At 41.7% G+C, this 26,021-nt stretch overlaps 1 protein-coding gene and 1 long non-coding RNA gene across 2 annotated transcripts in view; one reads left to right on the plus strand and one right to left on the minus strand.

Moving 5' to 3' along the window:
- On the minus strand, positions 1-19,270 carry GOT2 (glutamic-oxaloacetic transaminase 2). Its single transcript, XM_077132615.1, has 10 exons — positions 19,048-19,270; positions 12,864-13,020; positions 11,248-11,376; positions 8,852-8,911; positions 8,156-8,317; positions 7,841-7,945; positions 6,522-6,672; positions 4,841-5,006; positions 1,790-1,940; positions 1-1,212 (listed from the first exon to the last, which is right to left on the minus strand). The coding sequence occupies exons 1-10, from the start codon at positions 19,134-19,136 to the stop codon at positions 1,090-1,092; spliced, it is 1,293 nt and encodes a 430-aa protein (XP_076988730.1). The 5' UTR covers positions 19,137-19,270; the 3' UTR covers positions 1-1,089.
- The window catches only part of LOC143659537 (uncharacterized), an 18,096-nt gene continuing 10,893 nt past the window's right edge, over positions 18,819-26,021 (plus strand). Inside the window, exons 1-2 of the long non-coding RNA XR_013163598.1 lie at positions 18,819-19,488; positions 24,279-24,454. This is a non-coding gene — a long non-coding RNA (uncharacterized LOC143659537). The remainder of the gene's footprint in view (positions 19,489-24,278; positions 24,455-26,021) is intronic.

Below are 26,021 nucleotides of genomic sequence, written 5' to 3' on the forward strand. Positions count from 1 at the left end.
TTGGGTCTACGGTAATTTTATTGTAACAGAGAAACCAAGCTGTAATCTTAACATGATTGGAGCAGATGGTGGTTATCTTTCCAACGGGTGAGGCCTGATTCTAGCTGGCAGCACACACAAGGTTATAGCCCAAGTTCAGAATATGCTCTTTCCTGGTACTGCCCAGCATTGCCTGACTCACACTGAATAAAAGAGGTCAACTGGACAGAGGCAACATCCCAACAGGAGACAAACAATCCTTAAAGAGGATAATGAAATTCAAGTGCAGTTATCTACTCTCCCCTATTCTTGACTGCAAAAGGTGAGGGACTGGGATGTGCATTAAATTATGCTCATCATTCTTATAACAAGTAAATCATGACAGGATGAGGCTGATGGTCAATCGAGCAGTAGAATGACAGGATAATTTATGGTTATTTTAGATCTTTGTGCTTAAGGAAAAGAAGGACAATAAGGATGAAGAGGGGAATGTTATAATGCCTGCAAGTGGTAAAAAGAAAAGCCTATTTCTTTTTTTCTTAAATAAGACTGGAAATAGCATCTTTTCCTTACTGTACAGGCAGCAGTAGCAGGCTCAATTGTTTTCATAAAACATGAGTCTTACGATATATTCCATTGATACCGGTGCTCAATAATGGAAGGACAAACAGAGGCCAACTATTAGTGTTAAACTAGTCTTCTCACAATAGCATAGTGCTATTTTTCATGTGAGATGAATAGAGGAACCCCTCACCATAGTAAGGTGTTTCAGTTAAAGCTTCTGAAATATTGCCATGGTTGTGATTGACAGTTTTTTTGGCTCTGAGTTTCTCGCACATGTAAAACTCTTTTGGAAAAGCTGGAGACAAAAGGATGGGGGAGAGTTTGGTTTTGAGCCACAAAGTTCCAGACACCAGCCACGGATTCCTCTGCCCTACTTCTCTACAAGTTCTTTTCTGAGAAACACATTTAGTGGCTCAATGTTAAGCATTGTGGTTGAAAGAAATGATCTTCTCATCACCATCTGCCCTTCTTCATCCCTCTTGTGGAGCTCACAACAGCAGAGGCTGAAGACAGAAAGGTTGTCTCTGTTCCCTCTCACCAGGGCAATTACTTGGTAACCTCATGAATGGCATGGGCAAGGTAGCCAACGTTGCCAGAGGTGACCCCTGCCACAGAGATTCGCCCGTCCTTTGTCATGTAGATGGAGAACTCCTTGGTCAGCCGCTCCACCTGCAGAGAGAAGAGAGCTCAGGCACGCGAGGGGGATTCCCCAGCCCTGACATGGCACACTAGTCAACTTGTTAAAACAGAAAAAGAACAGACGTTCTGTTTTCTACTTAAAACCCAGTCCCAGAGTTAGGTGTGCTACCTCTGAGAGACAGAAGAATAAAAAACTATTTTAAAGGAGGAAGATGAATTCGGAGGTCTGAAGAGGTAAAAAAAAAATCTTAAGAGTCAGCATCTGCAGAAAAATAGAACTGGAAGCTAGCTGTTTCTCCAATCAGTATTTGGGCCTCTATTTGACAAAGCTATTATTCTGCCATCTATTTGGAGAAGCAGTAGAGGTCATAAAAATGACCCACATGAACTGCTCTTCAGATATTTGCAGCCTCACGAAGGATACAGACAAGTAAACAACTAATAAAAAGCAAGACAAGATGAATTGTATGTACTACCTTTCGGATGTAAGGGATCTTAAAAAATCTGTTTTTAGGGTAACCCTGAGTGGAAGGTGACCTATGAAGAATTCTTCTGGTTTTCAAGCACTAAGTAATTGTCAGTCGTGGCAGAGTCAGAGTCTACCCACCTGTTCAGGTTTTAGCCCCGTGAAACAAAACATGCCAATCTGGTCAGTGATGTGCTGCCAACTGTGGGAGGAGCCCTCCTTCTTGAGGTTGGAGACCAGCTGAGTCCGCATGCTGATGATGCGGTCTGCCATGCCTTTCACTTCTTGTAACCTGTAAGAAACCCCCCAGATGCAGCTCAGGTCTGGCCTGGTACCATCAATAGGTAAGCCAGAACTCACAGGATTTTTAACTTCCTCAAATACTTTCCCAATTCTTGGTCCTGCTGAGTCACATGCTGTCATTGGGACTCAGGGGAGGCAAGTATTTTATAGCATTGTTCTATATCCTGCCTTCATAATTAAGACAAGGCACTGTGAACACACAAATGTGCAAAGCCATGAGCTGGGTGCCAAGGAGAAATGGAGGACGGAGACGTGGTCTTTGCCTCTAAAAGCTCACAATCAGTCTGGGCGTCAGACCTGTAAAGAGTTAACTGTGGAACAAGGCTAACAGAAGCTGCAGGGCTGTGCTACGAGAGCTTCAAGAAGAAAGGTGAATTCTGTCTGTCCAGGGAACCGGAGAAGGCTTGCTTGACTCTGAACCCAGTTTCCCCCTTCCTCAGACTCTACCCGTCCATTCCATTCCCATGGCTCCACTGGAGATCTTTGCTGGTTTTCACCAACTAGATCACTGTGAAAACATGTGCAATTTATCTTCCTGTTCTTATATGTTCACATACCTACACCATCTCTATGATGCTGTCATGTTCAGTTAGAAGAGAGTTGCAAACTGCCAATTAGAGGCCAAATAAGGGTTCGAGTCATGCTTTGCTTGACCCAATTAAACACTAAAAAATTGGGCACTTGCACATAAAAACTTGGATTTCTTGCTTCTCTTGAAAACTGAGAAGATGGCAATACTGAACCAACAGTTTGATTTCTGGCTGGAGTTGAAGAGCCCCTGGCCCCTCTGATTTCAAATTCCCTGCAGTTGCCACCCAGCCAGTGCCATCACTTTGAGGCCTGTACCCTAAAGGCTGAGTGTATGACACACAGCTGGATTCTATACTACCTTGGCAAAAGCACCCTGTGCTCTCTGTTGCCCACAGAATAAAGCTCTGACTTCTTGCAATATCAATCAAGTTACTTCATGATTTGCTCCCACCCTGCTTTTGTTGCCTTCTACATTCCTCCTCACAGCCAGTATTTTTGCCACAAAGACCACATGGGGCTCTCTACACTCTACATAGTGCAGTTTGCACGCCTGTGTCTTTTCATGTGCAGACCTCTGCCCAGTTTTCCCTCTCGCCTTCATTTCCTTTGGAAAAAAGCCATTCTCTCATTGAGCCATAGCTCAAATGCTGCTGTCTTGGTTACATCTTCCCCTGTTCCCCACCAGAATAGCTTTTTCTCTGTAAAACTTTTACTTCATTTTTGCCTTCTATCAATGTCGTATGTGTATCTGTCTCACTAGATTACAAACTCCCTGTGGGGTTCTTCATCATCTAGCATAGTACTTTGTACACTTTAGAACAAATGTGTATTGAAATGCACATATTTAAAAAAATAAACTCCCTAACCACCAGGGGACATGGACACACACACAAAAAACACTTGAACAAAACCAACCCTACACATACACGTATGATAGTATATCATACAGTAAGTTATAACTGTGGATCATAATGCGCAAATGAAAGAAACTGGGTTGCAGTGGCTAGACTAATGGCTAATTTTTTCCCTCTCACAAACTTCCTGAAATGTACCTAAACATTAATTTTTTAACGAAAAAAATAACTTATAATTTAAAAAATAATCAATTTTTGGTAAGCCAAACCGGAATCCATTGTAACTGAAAAAAATAGAAGTATTCTGAACTAGACTTACTTTTTTACTTCAATGTTCACAGGATTAATTTAAGGTAGGAAAAAAATTTGTTGACATTTGCCGAAGTTGAACTACATATGAAGTTCAAGTAGCTTTTCTACTCAAGTAGCTGCTCAGAAATCTGTCCCTTCAAACTAAACAGCGACATAGGACAAACTCATGCATAACTAACCAAATTGTTCCCAGGCATCTTGGTATTTATGAACTCTGAATTATCTAGAGTGGGCATCAGCAATCTTTCTGTAAAGGGCCAAATGGTAAATATTTTAGGCTTTATGGGTCATATGGTGTCTGATGCATCTGCTGGATTGCAGCAGGAAAGCAGCCACAAACGGCCCATAAACAACAAGCATGGCTGTATTCCCATACAACTTTATTTTTTGGGGGTGGGGTGGGGTGGGGTGGGGTGGGGCAGAATTTGACCTTCAGAACATAGTTTGCCAACCCTTGATCTAGAACAATGTTTCTAACTTGTGTGTCATGACCAGCAGGTAATAAGTTTGGTTTAGTAGAATGCAGCTGGCATTTAGAAAATATTGGACCATAGCACATGAAGAACCAAGTACTAATTTTTTGGGGGGGGAGGGGTATGCATGGACCGGGAATCAAACAGGGGTCTCCTGCATGGCAGACAAGAATGCTACCATTAAACTATCTATCCATGCACTCCCCAGTATTAACTTTAAAAATGGTTTCAGTTACATACAGGTATGTGTGTTGAATGATGTAAAATATACTTCTTACATGGATTGTGGTAAAAATATAAAAGGATTCAGTAACACCAATTCAGAGACAGGTACCAAGAGAGTCAGGTACTGTGATTAATAAAAAACAAAATAATGTAGAAACTAGGTATGATTAGGATAAAAACAAAAATATGATGTTCTTAAAGTTGTCCTTTGTAAGGTACTTATGAATTCAGGGCAAGTCAGGTTTTCCTTCACATGGAGATACTGGAATGAAAGGATTCGTTTTTTTCTGACAGTGCTTTGTCTCCTACATGGAAAGATGAACTTACCTGTTTTAAAGCGCAGACAAAGGGACACTCCTTTGCTCCCTCCTCCCTTCCCATGTCCTGTGGAAGCTGTATAGTACTAGGAGTGTCACTAGAGGCCAGTTATAAAAGCGCTTTGAAGGAGCATGGTAAGAACAGGCAGAACCCTGGGAGAAGAACTGAGCTTTTACCATTGTTTTCGCAAATCCGGGCTGGTCAGAATGGTGGCGGCAATCCGGGCCCCATTGAGAGGAGGGTTGGAATACATGGGACGGATCAAGATCTTCAACTGCGATTCCACCCTTTTGGCTTCATCAGCATCTTTGCAGACCACAGTGAAGGCTCCCACACGCTCACCTGAAAAGAAGGATGGAAATGTCTTTTAGTTCTGTTATCTAACGTAGCAGAGGAAAGCAGAGGATGAAATTTGCTAGATATGGTTTCTGAGCAGCAGCACCACAAAAATGACTCGTAGTGACAAATAAAAGTGTTCAATAACCAGAATGGTGAGTCGATACAACAGAAACTCTGAGTTCTCAGGAGTATTCAAGTGGGAGACAGCCAAAATGTCCATCAATAGATGAGTGGCTAAACAAACTGTGGTATATACATACAATGGAATATTATGCAGCTCTAAGACAGAATAAACTTATGAAGTATGCAACCACATGGATGGACCTAGAGAACATTATGCTGAGTGAGACTAGCCAAAAACTAAAGGACAAATACTGTATGGTCTCACTGATATGAACTGACATTAGTGAATAAACTTGGAATATTTCGCTGGTAACAGAGACCATCAGGAGATAGAAATAGGGTAAGATATTGGGTAATTGGAGCTGAAGGGATACAGACTGTGCAACAGGACTTGATACAAAAACTCAGAAATGGACAGCACAATACTACCTAACTGTAATACAATTACGTTAAAACACTGAATGAAGCTGCATGTGAGAATGATAGAGGGAGGAGGGCTAGGGACATAAATGAAATCAGAAAGAAACATAGATGTTAAAGATTGAGATGGTATAATCTAGGAATGCCTAGAGTGTATAATAATAGTGAAATGTACAATATACAATTTTAAAAATGTTTTTGCATGAGGAAGAACAAAGGAATGTCATTATTGCAGGGTGCTGAAAATAGATGGTAATTAATATTTTAAAATGTCACCTTATGTGTGAGACCAAAGCAAAAAATATTTATTTGTTACAAAATTTATATTTTGACAAGTGCATTTCCTAATATAACTTATGTAGATAGTTGGACGGAACACTGTAAGTACTTGGCATCTCAGGTAGGACATGAGATTTTGCTGGTTTGTCCAGAGTGATGCCCCGACGAATCCCAGAGTGATTTGATCAGTGAGTGGAAAAGTATTTGCAAAGCCCCCTTTGGGGAGAGAACGGGGAGAAATTCAACTTCCCCAAGTTGAATTCTCAATATTCTCATAAGCAGTGTGGACAGCCAAAGCTACAGGCTGAGCCCCAAGTCTTGGAGTTTGTTCATATGAAACTTAACCCTGCGAAGGATAGGTCAAGTCTACTTAAAAAAAAAAAATAAAAAAAAAAAGAGTGTTCAAGTCTCATTTTATTTATATTTTTGGCCCAAGGGTCAGTCACTTTTGTTTAGAGAGGCAGTAACCAGTTTTCTCTAGTGGAATTTGGGGACACTAAAGAAGATATGGTGAAGAAGATCGAAGATCGTTAAATCCACTATACCCATCTTTCCTCTTTGGGTAAAGGAGGGACAAGGACACACATAAATGTGCACACCAACCCCCCTGAACCTAGCCCTACATCTTTGTGCATCCCCTCCCAGCTCCTCTGCAAATTGATCAGAACTCGCATCATGCTGGGCCCATTAGCTCACCATATAAACCCATGTTCTTGGCGTATGACTGGCAGACACAGACGTCAATGCCTTGCTCGATGAAGTGGCGCACAGCCCAGGCATCCTTGTTCCCGTCACCACTGGCAAAGCCCTGGTAGGCCATGTCAAAAAACGCAAAGAGATTCCTTTTCTGGGAAGAAAAGAGAAGACACCAAGGCTTTAGGCAGTCGCTCTGAAGATGCCCATTTGGTTTCTAGTGCTTACTGGGACCACCATACCTGCTTAATACACACAGAGTCAATTAAGTTTTTGCCCCCAGTTGAGGAGATGTTTTAACTTCTCTAGAGTTTTTTTTGATGCAGGATGGAATTGTTTTTAGAAAAGCTGTGGGTTTACAGAACAATCACTCAAAAAACACAGGATTTCCATATACCATTCTATTATTAACACCTTGCATTGGTGTGGAACACTTGCTACCACTGATGACAGAACATTTTTATAATTGTACTATTATATTCCATGGTTTAACTTAGGGTTTACCGTTTGTGTGGTATAGTTGCACCAACATATGTTTTTTAACTTGAATGATGCTGGGTCAAAAAGGAAGTGCTTTTAAGGCCCATAATCTGGGTAATTACTTTGATCGAATTAACAGGAACAAGATGCTTTGAAGCTCAGCACCAACCTCTTGTAGGGCTAACATAACCCTGGCAGACTTCTCTTATAACCAAGGCTCAAGGGCCAGCTTCATTAGAGCCATCTCATCTTGAAAGTGCTCTCTGAATGCAGTTTATCTACCTCATTCTCTTTGCAGCTTAGATGTGACAAAAGGTGAAAAAGGGAAATAATCAAAAAGGGTAAAAATGGGGAAATGAAACAAGAGGAAAAATATTTTTGATTAGTTTCTTCTCTGGCAGCTGACTCTGCTACATGACTGATAATGGCAATGCTCCATTTGCCATTTCCTCCAGGACATAATTTCCTCCAGGACAGAGGTAAGGAAAGGAGGGGACATGAAAGTATATGAAGGGATGAACAACTAACCACTGTCTGGGGCAAATATAGGTACAAGAAGCAGACATCTGTGCCAATGGTTGCCTCTTGTGCAGGCCAGCCAACGACAACTTTTACATAGAATTTGTATGCTGAGGAATAAAAATCACTTTCAAATTGCTCATGTAGCTTCAATTATAGAACTGCTAATTACATAAGTGAGGAGCTCTTTCCTGGGAGTTTCCCATGCATGGAAATTACTGAAGGCTCAAGGTTAATTAATACTTACTGTTCAGTCTTTGTCAAGCTAAGCACCTAAACCCAGTTCCTAAACAAACTATCAGCAGCCAGATTATCTTCCTTACCTTTACCACTGTTGCTATTTCCTTCCACTGCTCAGGCCGAGGGTCCACTCCAGTAGGATTGTGGGCACAGGCGTGCAGGAGGAGAACACTTTGCTCTGGTATTTTCTAAGGAGAAACACAGTCAAGAGGTTACTTTGCTTTGCAGCTTTAAAGGAGATGACTTATCTGAAGTGCCAGGTAAGTAACAAAGATAAAGTCAAGGCCTAGGAATTAGCTTATCCCCAGTACTTTAAGTCAGATACTGGGATCCAGCTGGGAGAGGACAGATCTCCACAGGAGGTTTATTCCTTGTCTCACTCCGAAAGTCGCACTTACTGAAATGTCCTCCATAGCACCCGTGAAGTCAAAGCCGCAAGTCTTGGGGTCATAATATCGGTAACCATGGAGCTGCATGCCGGCGTCCCTGAAGATGGGTGTGTGATTTCCCCAGGTTGGTTTGGGAAGAAAGACATCTCGGCTGTACTTAAAGAATCTTTGCTAAAGATGAGAGGAAAGGGGATGAGAAAGTATAAAATGGAGAGGCAGAGAAAGTTGGTATTTTTTACCGAGAAGACAATTTTATCTACTGAAATCCAGCTTCTCTCTTTGGTTGAGAGTGTACTGATGCACTCAGTACATTGCCTGGTGACCAGGCTCTGACAGTTACACTGGCTGTGACCTCTCTGGGCTTCACTTTCTTCATCTGTGAAATGAAGATAAATGTACTTCCCTCCTAGGGTTATTCCAAGGATACATAAGTTAGAATACGAAAGTTCCTGGTAACAGTAAACACTCAATAAACGACAGCTATTATTATTGTATCTTCCATGTAATTTCTTCAAATAATTGTGTTTGTTCATATACTTTTTCCCAGACTCCATTTTTCAGAGAACTGGAAATCTGCCCACTTTCTGGGAAGAGGAAATACACTTCGTTGGGTGAGCAGCCAAACACACAATCAATAGGAAACCCCATCATCTTCAACTTAAAGACCATCTTAAAGCTCTTTCCTGAAGGAGTTTTCAGACTTACCAGGAAGCTGGCTCCGATCCGTAATGCCCCAGTTCCCGAAATGGTCTGCACAGTGGTGAACTAAGGAGAAACACCCGTGGTCAATGAGGTGCAACATTCTATATGTCTAGAACTTATTAACAAAACCAAGGCCACGCCCACGCCCACGCCCACAGGGTCGTTGTTCTGTACCCTACACGCCTTAGAAGCTGAAAACAATGTCCACATGAATATCTGGAAACAGAGAGAACAGAACTATTGTTTCACTTCCCTATTTGCTAAGAGACAGTTCCTCACCTGCTCCCCAAAGAGCTGTCTCTTCAGATTCCAACACCTTTGCTGGGGAAGAAGCTAATTCTTTATTGGCTATTATTAGCATCATGCCAATATGTGTGAAAAGTTTTCAGGATGCAAAAATTCCTTCTCCATGTGAGAAAGCAGTGATTTAGATAGAGAAAAAAAATACACTGAGAACAGACACTGCATTAAAATGTTATTCTGGAGTCACTGAAAACAGAAGGACTCTTGGAACAAAGTTCCTTGCAAAGCAAGTTGACATAATTAGGGTAATGTTACTATATATTTATTTATTTATTTAAATTAAAAAAAATACTTTTATTGAAAAATCTTTACAAACATACAGTCCATACATAGTATACTATATTTTAAAGGTTGTCTAACAGGTCCCTCTCTATGAGTTTCCATAACCTGAAAATATTCATACTTTGGGCAATAGGAAGATGCTAAAATAAACCTGTGTCTTCAAATCAATCAACTTCAGGGGATGAGTAAGCAACAAGAGTAGGTTAAGAGTTTTTTTTTTCTTAAAGACACCATACTAGTACAAGGTTTTTAATTCTGTACAAAACATAAACATATTTTCTGGCCTGGGGTGACAGTGGATTAAACTGGGATAAATCCAACTAACAAACCATTTACATTGGATTCTATAAAGTCTGGTGTGATAGAAATAAAAACCTAACCGTACAGACTATAGGTCTGATAATACCAATTACACAGAAAGGCACATAAATTTATAAAGGACATGCTGATGTTATTTTAAGATAGGCTGGACTTATACTCAGTTTATAAGTGGCTAGACTGACACAGACTGTGCAAAATCACAGAATGAATTAAAAATACAAAAATTTTTATATGAAACATCTAGCAGGAAATTTATAGAGACAGATGGTAGATCAGAGGTTACTGGGGCTGAGGGAAGTGGGGAATGGAGCACTAATGCTTAATGGGGTTTCTGTTTGGGGTGATGAAAAATTTTGGTAATATATAGTAGTGATGATAGCTCACCACTGGAAATGTAATTAAAACACTGAATTTTATACTTAAAAATGATTAAACTGGGTAATTTTGACTGATAATGTTATTAAAATAAGAATTAAAAAAAATACAGACGTCGTTACAAGGGGTTAACGGGCGTGTGGACTGAATGGCTATCAACAGAACCATATTCTTTCTGTCCCTGGCTTCGGGTAATTCCTGTATCACCCGGAGGCAGTGCACGCATGCTTTTCTCTGAGTTAATGAACTAAAATGTGGCTGTCATATCAGTTTTGTGATAAGCTGTATTTATTCTGACCTTATGAGGAGAATGTTGGCTTAATTTTGCTACTTTGTATGTTTTTACCAGATCTACCCAGAAAAGCAAATATTTATACATACAAATGTACCTATTACAGAACACATTTTATTTTTTTTTCAAAAGAAACTCAACCACAAGGCACAAGGCCCCCACGCTGGCTAGCTGCTCTCTCAGGTGGTCTGGCTGTGTCCCACCTGGGCTTGAGAGTGACAGGAGAAAGCAGCTACTCTGTGGACATGAATAGGAACTGGTTTGTAAAAAGCTGTGGTCTAGTGACACTTAGGGCTATCTTTCTCCCACAATAAAAAGGCCCTCCAGGTTGCTGAGCTGCCAGGAGAAGACCAACCAGGAGACACCATCAGGACCACTGAAGGAGGAAGCAGGAAGGAAGTGTGGTCGGCTCTTTCAGTGTTCAAACTGGCTGCAAAAGGGCAGCAGGGGAGTCCGCACTGGTCCTGACCAGGCCACCCGTGGTTTGTTTCCTGCCCGACTCCTCCATACAAGCCAGAAGCTTAGGACAGGAAGGTGGTGGCGAATTACATGCCTAAAACTAGGCATAGTTAAGCTGTTCTAAAGCATATTCGATATAAAATGAATAGATTAACAGCAAAAGCAGTGCCAAATACATCTGTCAGTGAAAGTACTACTCCAGTTTCAGGATTACTACTCTTATTTTTAGAATTAGTGTCATATGTAGTCTTTAATTAATGCCAGTTTACTACTGACTACACATGAAGTGAGCTATCTTCTCATATTTGCTTTAATTTGGTGATGTTAAAAACAGATCCCATATGATTCCAGAGTCGGTTCTGCTTACCCGGCCATTTTTCAATACTTCATTGTTTTCACCCAGCGCCAGTTCTGCAGATGCCTTACAAAATTCAGCCAAGCCAATGATGGGTAGGTATTCCTTGTCCAGGTTTTTTGCAGCAATCTGGACCTCTGCCTAGACCAGAGAAAATGCATCCATTTAGTTCCCCTTCTTTACCTGCAACTACCACGATTAATATTTTATGTCTTATAAGGTAAATTTTAGGAGCCTTGTTTTTCATTGGAAGTTACTGTCCAAGAAGGATAAGTCAAATTCTTAAATAAAACACCTTTTATTTTTTAATCCTTTTTTTTTAAGTTGGGATGGGTCTGTAGTATCTCTTGGTTACCATTTAACAGAACATGAAATATCTTGGTCATCATTCAACAGAAAATGGCATTTTTGGAATGGAATGAGCAAGAAGGAGTTTTTTTTTTTTAAAGGAGGAAATTTTAAGATCAACACAAAGTAGATATAAGATGACAATATCAAATTAAATCCATAAAAAAAGAAGCATTTCAAGGTATATGCTAGCCTAAGAGCATTGACAGGTTAATAGTAATAGAATTTATCCTCATCCTTTGACATCAGATCTGGCTCACTTAACCATCTCTGGGATCCCTGGACAAGTTATTTAAGTTCTGTGAGTCTGTAAAATGAGGAAACAACTACATCTACACCACACATGGTTGAGGTGAGGAGATAACGAGGTAATGTACAAAAAGTGCCCGGTGTGTTTCAGCTTGCAACAATACTTAATACTTTGAACTCAGTACTTGATTTACTGAGGTGGAAACCAATCCCTGCATGACCTGTGAGAGCCAGCTGGCAGTTTTTATTTTCTTTACTGCTTTCAACAGGCAAATATTAGGTGAGTCACTTCATCACAATTGTTTCTTGAGTCCCTTTTTCTACTCAGAGAATTGCAGAGTTTGAAGGAACCTAAGAGGATCCCTAATCTGCACTCCCACCCACTCAGAGATCTCTTACACATCTAGTCCACTGAGCCCCTGTCCTATTACTCCAGCGGCTCACAAGTTCTGTTGTGCAGAGGAACAACACATCAACACACCCACCCTGCTGGGAGTGACTAAGCAGCACCTATTTCATTAGAGGAGAGGCAGATGGAGAATAAGCACAAACCTTCTTTAAAAATAAAAAAAAAAACTATGCTAAGGGGGTTATATTACTTTAAATTATAATGATAACCAATAGAAAGATTATTAATAAAAATATAACAAAAATAGAAAAGAGGAAAAGTGAAAAAAAAATTTTGCCAATAAGACCAATAAGGAGAAAGGACAAAGCATGCCTCTGTACTGAAGTTTTATTAAGGTAATCAAAATGGGAGAAATGGAAAATAACAACAGTAACCCTCATCCACAAGGGTTATTCCTACTAGTCCTACTACCAAGAGACAATGTTTAAAATCTTGATCTTTTTTTTTGTGCACCTCAGGATTAAACATGTCTAATCCTGTTGTGATTAATGCAGTTAATGCCAGTACTGCTTCTGGAATCCAGGTCTTCTGACTCCCCGTCCAGTACCTTTCTGCCATCTTTCAGCAGCTCCCTTAAGTTTATTCATTGAAATTCAGCAAGATATGGACAGTAAAAGCTCACCTTCCGGACACTAGGGAGCACATAAGGTTTTCCATTATCATCCCGGTAAGCACCAACTCCAAGATTCATCTTTTTGCTACTGGTGTCTCTTTTAAAGGCTTCTGTGACTCCCAGGATGGGATCTGGGGGGCCCATTTCCACGTGGGCCCACCACGAGCTAAAATGAGAAACACAGGACATCAGTCAAGTTAGCTAGACCCCCTGGCTAGAGATGTCTCTGACTAGCCAAAGATCCATTTCAACAAATATTTGCATGTTTGCTATGCACAGGGCACAGCGATAGGCACCAATCATACAACAAGCATAAGGCTTCAAAGCACCCTGTTTAAATCAACTAAACTAATATAATGGGTTTGCTCAATTTTGATGGGCTAAGTTTTCTTGGTTTAGTGATTAATGATTCACCTACAATAAGAAAGTTTTTAAAAAACATTCTGTATAATCTGTCTAGAATAGCAAAGATTCTGTGTTTTACCAGAATGTTTTTCTAAGCTTTAGGTTGACACTATTATGTCCTTGATTATTTAAGGAAGAAACCAAAACAAACAGAAACGGTTCTCTACTTACAAAAGAGCCAAGGTTCTTTACAGTTGGGATATCTTCTATGTTTAATTTTTTTATTTTAATGCAATTCTATGGATTTATTATATATTCACATACTATGTAATCATCCAAAGTGTATAATCAATGATTCACATTATCATCATATGGCTGTGCATTCGTCATCACAATCAACTTTTTTTTCCTTTTTGTGAAAAATAACATATATACAAAAAGAGCAATCGATTTCAAAACATACTGTGGCAGTTTGTTGTAGAACAGACTTCAGAGTTTGGCATGGGTTACTGTTCCACGATTTTAGGTTTTTATTACTAGCTGCTCCAAGACACTGGGGACTAAAAGAAATATCAATATAATGATTCATAAATCACAGTCATTTGTTAAACCCTACCTTCTCTGTATAATTCCACCAACTCCTTTGATCTTTCTCCCACTCTTCAGGGTTATTTGAGCTATGCCCATTCTAACTTTTTCATGTTGAAAGGGGCTGTTGATAATATGGGATGGGGGATGGAACTAGTTGATGTTCTGGAGAGGCTATGTTTAATTATAATTATTCTATTGGCATTTTGATTAAATAGGTAACCAGTGATTATTTCTTATGCAATCACAATCCTATCATTAATCAAGTGATCAAATTTCCACTAACAACTTTTCCTATTTGGACTTCACAAAATTGGATCCTCAACATAGGAAACATAACATTTTTCAAGTTATCTTGTACACACCTAAAACTAAATTTCCTAGAAGGCCCTTTTCTTCCAATAACCACCCTCCTGGCAGAATGCATACACTGATGTATTAAAATGATGTTTTGCCTGTCCTTTTTCATTCAGGGGAAATAAGCAAGATGCTTTTTACACAGTTTCATATTATATAAAACAATAGTTTTTATATTACATCATATACAACAAAGTCCTTTCCACTGCCTAAATGAGTCACTGAGAAGCTACCTTGTGCTAAGAGCTAGGAATGTAAAGAAGAGTAAGACAAACCCCTCACTACAGAGGAGGACAGAGTGATAAAGACAGGTGCAGGGCATAGAATAATATTTATGGGAGTCCTGAGGAGAGGACCTGATAGGCTGGGATGGAAAAATTTAGGGTCAGGAAGGCTTCCAGAAAGTAACCTATGAGCTGTGAGCTAAGGCTGAAAGAAGGAGAAAAAGGACATTTCAAGCAGAGGCATAAGATGAAGAAGAACTGTGTGTTGTTGCAGAACAAAGTGGAAGTTAGGGAAGCAAGTTTCCAGCTTATTTAGGAGAAAAAGCCAAGTTCTCTTAGTTATCATTTAACCGATCTCCATCAATCAAATGTCTTAGCACTGCACAGCTAGGTTCTCCGTGATCACCATGAGGACCAACTTGATGAATTAGTTCTTTAGAATTTCTTTCCCCAACTATGGTTCTCTTGTTGAATTTGCTGCCCACTGGTACTCATATACATCACTCCTCCACGAGGCACGGATGGCAGATCTGACATGGTAATACAGAGTTAAATTTACAGTCTCCTGACAAGTTGAATAGTGCCTCTGTTTGAATAATTCTAATAGGTGCGTACCAGTTAATCCTCTTATTTAGGGGCAGATAATTCGTGTCGGATTTCCTAGCTTCTTACTTCTCTTAATGGTCTTTTTAAATAGCTTGCCTTGGACAACTTCAGCACCGGGTAAACTGCATGGATTCAAATTACAGCTCAGCGACCTACTAGCTGTAAGCACAGGCAAGTGACATTTCTCTAAGCCTCAATTTTCTTCATCTGTTAAATGGGGGCATAAGAGTACCTGTGTCACAGGGTTGTAATATGGCTGAAGTGAGTTATTAAATATAAAGGACTTAGCCTGGCATACAGCGAGTGCTGGATATTTGCTGGTATCTTTGTTACTCAATAATTTATTAGTACAATTTTAATTGTAAATACCCTGGACCCAGCATGGGGCCTGGTGAGGTGAGGAGGCAGAGTGGACTTCGGGAAGCAGATGGTCATAAGACCTTACAAAAGCAGGTCTTTTCTGCTTTTCAATGATTAGTAATGAGGTTTTTTTCCCTAGAATCCTGGGAGACATTATCACCCTTCCCCCGACTAGCCGGGATTCAAAATCCCTTCAAATGCCTTCTTTTTTGTTGCTCTAGGCTGCTTAGTCGTTCCAGTATCTAAGCAATAGTAAGAAACACATTTATCTCAAAGCAGCTTCCGAACAGGGCCCGAAGAAAACATTTGGCATTTCGTATTGCAGTTCAGACCCTGAAAACATGTAGCCACCTGCCTATCTATATCACTGTCATTAACTGCTGAGTCAAAGAAATACTTTGAATGTCAAGGTCATATTAGATTACAAAACAGAAAACTTCTAAGTAAGAAATTTTAATTTTTAAAAAGTCCCTCTAAGACCTTCCACCAATGATGACAAGCTATTTGTTCTGAATATAGTTCATCAAAGCTACTACCCCTAACCACAAGGACAGAAGGCACCGTTTTTTTTCACAATAAACTATGAAAAACACATTTGTCAAGTTCTTTAAAAAGCTATCTAGAGGGGGTACAAGGCTGGTTCAGTGGCAGAATTCTTGCCTGCCATGAAGGAGACCTGAGTTTGATTCCCTGCCCATGTACTTCCCCAAAACAAACAAGCAAGCAAACAAAAATTCAACAAGTGGTGCTGCAATAATGGGATACTCACATGGAAAAAGAACGAAATGTGACCCCTACCATACAGTATATATATATATTTTTAAAAAAACCCAAAACAAAACTATCTAGCAGTGAAATTCTCCCAGAGATCTTAGCCCTCAGTTTTCTGACAGCAATTTCACGCAGAAGAGTGGTACTGCTGAAGGCTCCTAAAAGCAATTTCAAAATATTGAATTTTGAACAATCTAACTATAAGAATAGGAGTACTCAATTTGATTAGTTCTACATTAGTATTCATGGTCAATGTCCTCTATCCCTTCATTTTTTCCATTCCTTAAGGTAAGGACTATAGACAAATCCTAAGACTGCTAATGTTTTAAAAGGGAAAGCATAAAGTGAAAGCAAGAGTGCACCAGGGACAAAATTAATACCGATAATGTGTGGCCTATCAATGTGATTCCTATCAGTGTACTTTGGACATAAACTCAAAGCCTGTGGGCCATTGAGCAATAGTGACTAGCTGACCAGAAGATGTTAGGTACAAAATATTCCAATAGCATTTCTAATTCAAAGGGTTTGCAACTTCTGCTGGGCTTCAGCCTCCCTGCAGCCTACCTAGTGATTTATGGTTTTAAAAATGCTTTCCTACACGTGCTTCTCATTTTGAAGTAAGGAGAGGTTAGTTAACTTGCCCAAAGTTACAGAGGCAAGGATGGCTAACATATTTTTAGACAATACTGCAACTTTGATCTAATCACTAGTTATTACACTGTGATGGCTCATTGCCTTCCCATGGTTCTACCATACTTCTTCAGTTATTTCACTGAATTAAATACTTAAAACCAGATTATAAATTAAAACACTTCAGCATAGATATTTTTCTTTCTTCATTGACCAGTGACCACATCTGATAATATGTCACTACATTTTTATAGCACAGTTCAACAAGAAAAGGTTAAATGTTCAGTGTTTTCTGTTTAAAATATCGTAGCTAAAAGAAATAAATTTAGAAAGAGTTCCTTTTAAATGACTCAGGTATGAAAATGAAAGTATTCCATAGAATAAATTCTCAGTTTTTCAGAATACCAATTTCCAAGGTTTTATTGTATTGGCATGAGCTATGGAAAAAAAAAAAAAAGAAAGAAATGAAACCTCAATGGACTGAGTTTACTTTAAAAGTTTCAAGCTTGCTCTCAGTAAAGATCACGTATCATTGCTTGCATCTGAATACCAGTTCCTCACCAGCAGACACTCAAACATCTTAAAACTTTTACTTTTTCATACACATTTTGTAACCTATTTGTTCAGACTCTGATCTAAGATACACTAAAATGTCATATTTGTTTCTCTTACATTAATTTAAAAATTAGAGCTTACAATAAAAACATTCCATTTGAAAGACATGCCAGGCATCCATTCTAAGTGCTGAGACACAACAATGAACAAAGGAACTAAGGTCTCTGCTCCCGTGGAGCTAACATTCCAATGAGCAAGAGACAAAAAATAAAAATGAGTCAGGCTCTCATATTGAAGGAATGACTGAAAGGTCACACCCATAGGTATCTTCACCAAGTACTTTGAGTCGGGCTTCAGGCCCATCCAGCCAAATCCATAATATATGGAATTATTTTAAGATTACTACAACGGGGAAACAGACTTTCTCTTTCCCACAGTCTTTGGGTATCCCTTTCTTTTCTACAAATTTGCTGAATAAATAGTCAGCCTCTAATTCTGGCCTCAATATGTAAGATGGCTTAAAGAGCAACCCCCTGATAGTGGGCCAAGGAGACAGATCAGGGAATGGAGGAAGTGTGACAGCATGGGCAAACCAATGCTGCCAAGATTTTGGAGTTTTGGGAAGGACAGTCTGTTCTGCTGCTCTGTCGGGCTTTAAAGGCATTATGTGTGCATTCAAATGAGAGACCAAGGCAGCAGCATTAGAGGCCAAGGCTTTGCTCTTTGTAGCTGAAATCTGTTTGGAGAGTTGGTCCCTCTCTAGGTGATGCTTACCGGCACTGCCCTAAATAGACTTACTGAGTGAATTAATGGACTGGTCCAGGCCTCCATGAAGAGGGGATTACTAGCGCTCCTTATGCTTAGTAATTTTTCTCCCTAACACTTGTCACAGTTTGAAATTATACATTTGTAATTCCAATCTTGTTCACCAATGTGTTATCAGCAACTGGTCCAGTGCCTGACTCTGAGATACCGGGGTTACGAAATATTTATTGCAAGAGCAGAGCCAATTTGTGGGTGAAGAGGAAGAATGGAAACTTCCCTACAACCCGACATCCTAAGGGTTTTAAAATAAAGAAGGCGCACTACACCTCGACCTTTCCCACTCGAAGGCCAAAAAACCCGGGGGCGATAACACGCACAGGTGGATGCGGTGTGCCAAGGTCACGGATGCCCACGGGAAAGTGGGGCCTGAACGCCGGCGCCAAGGGAACCCTCCTCCCGCGCGCTTCCCTTCCCCAGGCTCATTTGCCACACGGGTCTCCGCGCCGCCGCCCCCTGCCCAGGCCCGAGGGAGGCCCGGAGTAGCATATTCCGCTGACCCCAGGACGCCCGGTCAAGGGCATGCGAGGCCCAAGGCACCGCAGCCAATCCGTGTGAGGCCGGCCCGGCATTAGAGCACACGTGCTCTCCCCCCGCCACCGCGACTCCCCACGTTCCCATCGCGACGACTCTGCGCTCGGGGATACACGATTCGCGTCCCCCATCCCCGCCCTTGAATGGGAGACCGAGTGCAGCCGAGGGCCACCCTTCCGTCCCTTGGGGTGGGGGGTGGGGTGGGAGAGGAGGGACGTGGGATCCCGAGGGTCACTGGGAGGGGCAGACGCTCAATTCTCAGCCCGCCAGTGAAGGAAAGGAGAGGTGGTGGCAGAGAAGGTGGAGGTGTGCAGGGGTGTGTGCGCGCGCGTGTCCTGGAAGCCCGGAGCTCCGCTGGGCAGGCCCGTCCTCCCACTCCATCTTCGCATTCTCAGGCTTACCTGGCTCTGGCAGAGGCCGCGGCGGCGAGGCCTGGGTGGAAAGCCGCGGCGACCCCGGAGAGGATGCGGCCGGAGTGCAGCAGGGCCATGGTGCGAGGCAGAATAGTGAATAGCTGCAGGACGAATCCGGGAACAAGAGGGTGCCGACACCGAGGCGCAGGGTCCTGCTGAAGGTAAGGACAGCGACTTCCCCGGACGAGGCTAGAGCGGCCGCCCCCTCTCCCCGCACCTAGGCCATAACCGCTTCACAGCGTCCCCTGGCGGCCGGGAGCAGAACCAGGCGGAGTTCAGCGGAGCCGCCTGTGCCGGCGGGAGCCAGCACCGCCGGAGCCACGCGGTTCGGGGAATGACAGCGCCGTCTATCGCCCACTGCTGAGCCCCAGGACCCCTGCTCTGGGCACTTGACAAGTTTCACTCACTTAACCACTACGGACGGAACAGGTAGCTGTCGACTTGAAAGAATGGAAAATGCGGTCTCAGATAGGTGAAGTAGTTTGCCCACGGTGGCCGACTCTAAATCTCCACCCTGTTTCCTTAAGTGCAAGTTAATTCTTGCACTTCTTCCTGGATATGTCCTTATTCCTATTATGGAGAAGATAATGGTGCTATCACATAGAGCTGCTGTGAGGTTGAAGTGACATTAGCAAATTATGTCGTAAAGATTATCAATAAATCAGGGCCTGATTTAGTGTGCTCAAAATAGCTCATGGTTGTTAATGACAGACTCCTGACTGTGGGGTCCTCACAAGGGGATTGATCAGTTTTAAGGCAAAAGGCCAATGAACTTGAGACCTCATAAATCAATTGAATCGAACAAGTTTTACTTCAAACAGGTGCTATTCCTTTGACATTTTTCTCTAAAACCCAAATAGAATTATGTCCTTTGCTGGTTTAATTTATCCTCAGTGGCTCCATGCTGCCTGAATTATAAAGTCCAGCCCCTTCCTGGGGTGAAATTCTAGTCCCTTTACTTCCAGCCCCAATTTGCTGTCTCAGACTCATCCACTGTCTCTTTGACCTTGACCTATGCCCTAGCCACAGGTCACATGTGTTTCCACCATTAACTCAAGACTCAGGAATTACACGGCCTGGAATAGACCCTAGAGACACCCCTCTCCCTCTACACACACACACACACATCCATAAGGATGTCAGTGAAGCATTATTTATAAAAGCAAAGCACGAGGAAAAGCCCAGTTGCCCATCTGTGGAGGAATAGATACACGTGTTCCAGTTATGTGATGGATTGCTGTAGTTGCTGAAACAAAATCATCTTGGATACACTTCAAAAACACAAAAAAGCAAATTGCAGAACTGTACTTAAATGCAGCACCCTTTAAGTAAAACTCTAAAATACATAAAACCAATAAACCATACTATACAATCATTCATTTGTGCATGTAAAAGCTAAAAAAAGAAACCTGAAGTAGTCGATATTCCAAGGATACAGTTCAATACCCACGAGGGTACGGAAGAATATTACCATTGTGGAGAGGAATGAGGCAACGTAATCATATTTCCTTCATAAAAAATATAGATATGTTAATTGTCATTCTAGAGAGTGGATAGATAAGGGTGTTTGCTATAGGGATCTCTCTCTCTCTCTCCCTCTCTCTCTATATATCTATATCTATATCTCTATATAGGTATATATATAGTTTCCTCATAAGAAAGCTGTATCAGTCAGGGTTTCTCTAGAGTAACAGAACCAACAGGAGATATATGTAAATATGAGATTTATAAAGCTGTCAACACAACCATGGGAATGAAAGAGTCCAAAATTCATAGGGCAGGCTGTGAAGCTGGCAGCTCTGATGAGGGTCTGGACAAACTCCACAGGAGAGGCTCACTGGCTCAAGAAGCAGTGAAAGAGTCTCTTCTCCCTTAAAATCCTTCAATTGATTGGATTATCTCCGTGGGAGGCATACCTTCATTGATCGCAGATGTAATCAGCCACAGATGCAGTCTGACTGCATGATTTAATGATTTAATACACCAGCCTTTCTGTCTTTCCACCCAGCCACGAAATATCCTTGCAGCAACAGTCAGGTCATTGCTTGCCTGACTGGACAACTGGGCATAGTCAGTTGGCCAAGTTGATGCCAAAACTGAATCATTACAGTCCACTCCTTGTCAACTTGGCAGTTAGACACATCACCTTGAAACACGCTTAATTTCCAAATAGAACACAATAACACACATTTCACCTAACAATACTCAGCTGTCCTACGTACAACCAGTAATGCACTACGTCTCTCCAGAACAGGGTGCAAGTTCTTAGGTAACATTCACTCTTAAACTTCATATCCTATGGCTTAAGTACTATAACATGAACAATGCAACTTATGTCATATGAGAAGAGGAAAACAAGATATTTGCTTAGGTACAAATGCAAACAAACTCTAACAAAACAGGGAAGAAATATTCATACAATCATTTCTGTGGTCATAGTTCATATTTATCACTACATTCCACGACCCATTCCAGATTCCCTTTACCCTTAGCAAGCACTTCAGCTGGCCGTGGTTCTTTCCTAGGTGAGATGACCTAAACCTTCATTCCCTAAGTGTCTGGGCCATTGGTAGTCCTGCCTGGATTGGATTGTTGCAGTTTTCCAATGACTTTTTTATTTTTAATTTTTGGGGGGTGAGGATGTATGGCAGGCAAGCATTCTACCACTGAACTATCCATGCACCTAGTTTTCCATTGACTTTAATCACAGGGTATGGTCATACTAAGAGATGCCCTAGGGAATCTCTTGTACTCCAGGAAAACTCTTCTTTACCTCCATTGTGTAGTTGCAGTCCTAGTTCCCCTTGATAGTCAGGATCACCCCAGACAGAACAGTAATCCCCTTTTGTGCCTGTTGATTCAGTGGCATAAGAAGCCCAAAGGGAGAAAGAGCACCCTAAGGTGGATGCTAATTTGGAGCATACATAGTCTCCTGGAGAACAGTGTGCAAGGTACTGACGCCTAATTGGCACCATAATTGGGTCTTCAAAAGGCCATTCCACCATTCTGTCAACCCAGTTTCCTCTGGATGATGGGGAATATGGTAAGACCAGAGAATTCCATGAGCATGTGACCATTCCCACACTTCATTTGTCATGAAGTAGGTTCCTTGATCTGAAGCAATGCTGTATGGAATACCACGAGGGTGGATAAGGCATTCCGTAAGTCCACGGAAGGTAGTTTTTTTTCAAATTTATTTTAAAAATATTTTTTAATGTTAACCATAAGACATAAACAAAGAAAAGAAAGAAAAAGCAATTATTTTCAAAGTACACTTTAACAAGTAGTTACAGAACAGATTTTGGAGTTTGTTATGGTTTACCATTCCTCTATTTCAGATTTTTCCTTCTAGCTGCTCCAAAGCACTGGAGGCTAGAAGAAATATATATTTTTATTTTTTTGTGTGAAAAATAACTTAAATACAAAAAAGCAATACATTTCAAAGCACACTGCACAGTTAGTTGTAGAACAGAGTTCAGAATTTGATATGGGTTATAATTCCACAATTTTAGGTTCTTACTTCTAGCTGCCCCAACATACTGGAGACTAAAAGAATTATCAATATAATAGTTCAGCAATCATACTTGTTTGTTAAACTCTACCATTTCTTTATATCTCCACCATCACCTTTGATCTTTCTCCCATTTTTTAGGGTTATTTGGGCTATGCCCATTCTAACTTTTTCATGTTGGAAGGAGCTGTCAGTAATATGGGATAAGGGGATGGAACTAGTTGATGTTCTGGAGGGGCTAGTCCCTCTGCATTTCAGGACTTTTCTGGTCCAGGGACCCATCTGGAAGTTGTAGGTTTCTAGAAAGTTACCCTAGTGCATGGAACCTTTGTAGAATCTTATATTCTACAAAGAAAATAGGTGTTCTTTAGGATTGGCAGAAATGGTTTTGGTTGGGGTTTGGCAGGCAATGTCTCATTGGAATTTGCATAAGGGTGGCCTCCAGGGTAACCTCTCTACTCTGCTTGAATTCTCTCAGCCACTGTTACCTTATTTGTTACACTTCTTTTCCCTTGGATGGTAGTTTGTGCGGAAGCATTACATGCAGGGAAGGAAAACCCATATCCGGAGTATGTGCCTATTCCAGTCAGACCAAATCACTGCCCCTTCCATGATGGAAGTGGTCTAATGTAATCAACCTGCTACCATGTAGCAGACTGATCACCTTGGGGAATGGTGCCATATCGGGGACTGAGTGTGGGTTTCTGCTGCTGGCAGATTGAGCACTCAGCAGTGGCCATAGTCAGGTCAGCCTTGGTGAGTGGAAGTCATTGTTGCTGAGCGCATGTATAACCTCCATCCCTACCACCATGCCCACTTTGTTCATGAACCCATTGGACAATGACAGGAGTAGCTGAGGAAAGAGGATGACTTGTATCCATAGAACAAAGTCATCTTATCCATTTGATTATTAAAATCTTTCTCTGCTAAAGTCACCTTCTGGTGAGGATTCACATGGGACACAAATATCTTCATGTTCTTTGCCCACTCAGAAAGGTCTATCCACATACCTCTTCCCAAGACCTCTTTGTCACCAGTTTTCCAATCATGCTCCTTCTAAGTCCCTGACCATCCAGCCAAATCATTAGCAACAGCCCATGAGTCTGTATACAAAAGCACCTCTGGCCAGTTCTTCTTCCAAGCAAAATATACAGCTAGGTGTACTGCTCAAGTTTCTGCCCACTGGGAGGATTTCCCCTTACCACTGTCCTTCAGGGACATCCAGGAAAGAGGTTGTAGTGCTGCAGATGTCCACTTCTGGGTGGTCCCTGCATATTGTGCATGCCCGAGTTTTCTCTTCCTCAGTCAACTGATTATGTGAAACTCCCCAAGAGGCCTTAGCTCTGGCCTAAGAAAGAGAAGGTTAAGTGGCAGGAGTGGGGGCCATGGGCATTTGGGCCTCTTCCTCTTGAACTTATTTGTGCTTTCAGGACCTGCTTGAGCCCTGTGTCTAGTACACCATTTATATTTTCTGATGGCGTGCTGCTGCACATGCCCAACTTTATGGCTTGGTGGTCAGACAACACCCAGCTCATGATAGACAACTCAGGTCTCATGGTAACTTGGTGGCCCATGGTTAAATGTTCAGTCTCTACTAAGGCTCAGTAGCAGGCTAAAAGCTGTTTTGCAAAAGGATTGTAGTTACCTGTAATGGATGGTAAGGCTTTGCTCCAAAATACTAAGGGTCTGCATTGTGATTCTCCTACAGGGGCCTGCCAAAGGTTCCAGACAGCATCCCTATTTGCCACTGACACTTCCAGCACCATTGAATCTGCTGGATCATATGGCTCAAGTGGCAGAGCTGCTTGCACAGCAGCCTGGACATGTGCAGAGCCTCCTCTTGTTCTGGTCCCCAATCAAAACTAGCAGCTTTTCTGGTCATTGGTAAGTGGACTGGCGTAGCACACCCAAACGAGAAATATGTTGTCTCCAAATCCAAAGAGGGCAACTAAACATTGTGTCTCTTTTTGGTCATAAGAAGGGCCAGACGCAACAGTTTATCTTTCACCTTAGAAGGGATATCTCAACATGCCCCATGCCACTGGATACCTAGAAATTTCACTGAGGTAGAAGGGCCCTGTATTTTTGTTGAATTTATCTCCCATTCTCTGACATGTAAATGCCTTACCAATAAGTCTAGAGTAGTTGCTACTTTTTGCTCACTAGGTCCAATCAGAATGATATCATCAATATAATGGACCAATGTGATGTCTTGTGGTAGGGAAAAATGATCACTGTCCCTGAGGACAAGATTGTGAAATAAGGCTGGAGAGATGATATACCCCTGAGGCAGAACAGTGAAGGTATATTGCTGGCCTTGCCAGCTGAATACAAACTGTTTCTGGTGGTCCTTACTGACAGCTATTGAGAAAACAGCATTTGCCAGATCAATAGCTCTGATACTAGGTACCTGGTGCTGTGTTTATTTGCTCAAGCAATGATATTGCATGTGAAACAGCAGATGCAATTGGAGTCACCACGTGTTTAAGCTTATGATAACCCACTGTCATCTTCCAAGTCCCATCTGTTTTTTGCGCAGGCCAGATAGGAGAGTTGAATGGGGATGTGGTGGGAATCACCACCTCTGCATCCTTCAAGTCCTTAAAGTGGCACTAATCTCTGCAGGTCCTCCAGGAATACAGTATTGCTTCTTGTGCTGGTGTGAAGCTATTATGTACCCCAGAAAATCCATGTCCTTTAACCCTCATTCAATATCACCGGATGGGATATTTGTGATTGTTTCTTTTTGACTGTTACCAATTGTGGGTGGTAACTTTTGATTAGATGCTTTCCCATGGAGATGTGTCTTCATCCATTCACGCTGGGGTAGCTTACTGGCACTGTTTAAGAGGGAACCATTTTGGAAAAAGCTTTAGAAACATGAGAACCACCAGAATTGACAAAGCCAACAGAATGGACAGAGCCCAGGGGAAGACACTGAGGAGAAAGCTAGCAAATCTCTCCATGTGCCTTTCCAGCTAAGCGAGAAACCCTGAATGTCATCAGCTTTCTTGAACCCAGGTATCTTTCCCTGGATGCCTTAGATTGGACATTTTCATAGCCTTGCCTTAATTTGGACATTTTCACAGCCTTAGAACTGTCAACTTTTACACATTCCCCTTTGAGGTTCTTTCTTACATGGGAAGGCACAGGGTGATCTCTGCTGGCCTTCTCTCCAGGCCTCTGGGTTCCAACAACTTTCCCTGAGGTGATTCCTTTCTGCATCTCCAAAGGCCTGGACTGAGCTGTGAGTGCTGTGATGAGGTATACTGAGCTGCTTGTGCTGTGCTATGTTGTGCTCTCTCATTTAAGCACCAGCCAATTAAATCCAGCATCATTCGTGGCAGCAGGCACGCCTCCTAGCCGACTGCAGATGTAATGAGCAATAGATGAGGTTCACGTACCATTGGCTTATGTCCACAGCAACGAACTAGGTGCCTTCACCTGGCCA

This window comes from Tamandua tetradactyla, chromosome 16, assembly GCF_023851605.1.
Source record: "Tamandua tetradactyla isolate mTamTet1 chromosome 16, mTamTet1.pri, whole genome shotgun sequence".
In the NCBI taxonomy this organism is placed as follows: Eukaryota; Metazoa; Chordata; class Mammalia; order Pilosa; family Myrmecophagidae; genus Tamandua; species Tamandua tetradactyla.

Bases quoted from the DNA above. Each gene is read 5' to 3' on its own strand.
- GOT2 (XM_077132615.1), bottom strand. From the start codon at position 19,136: ATGGCCCTGCTGCACTCCGGCCGCATCCTCTCCGGGGTCGCCGCGGCT. The intron at 8,318-8,851 runs GTAAGTCTGAAA...TCTCATCTTTAG, and splicing joins GGATCGGAGCCAGCTTCCTG to CAAAGATTCTTTAAGTACAG. The intron at 1,213-1,789 runs GTGGGTAGACTC...TTCTCTCTGCAG, and splicing joins CGGGGCTAAAACCTGAACAG to GTGGAGCGGCTGACCAAGGA.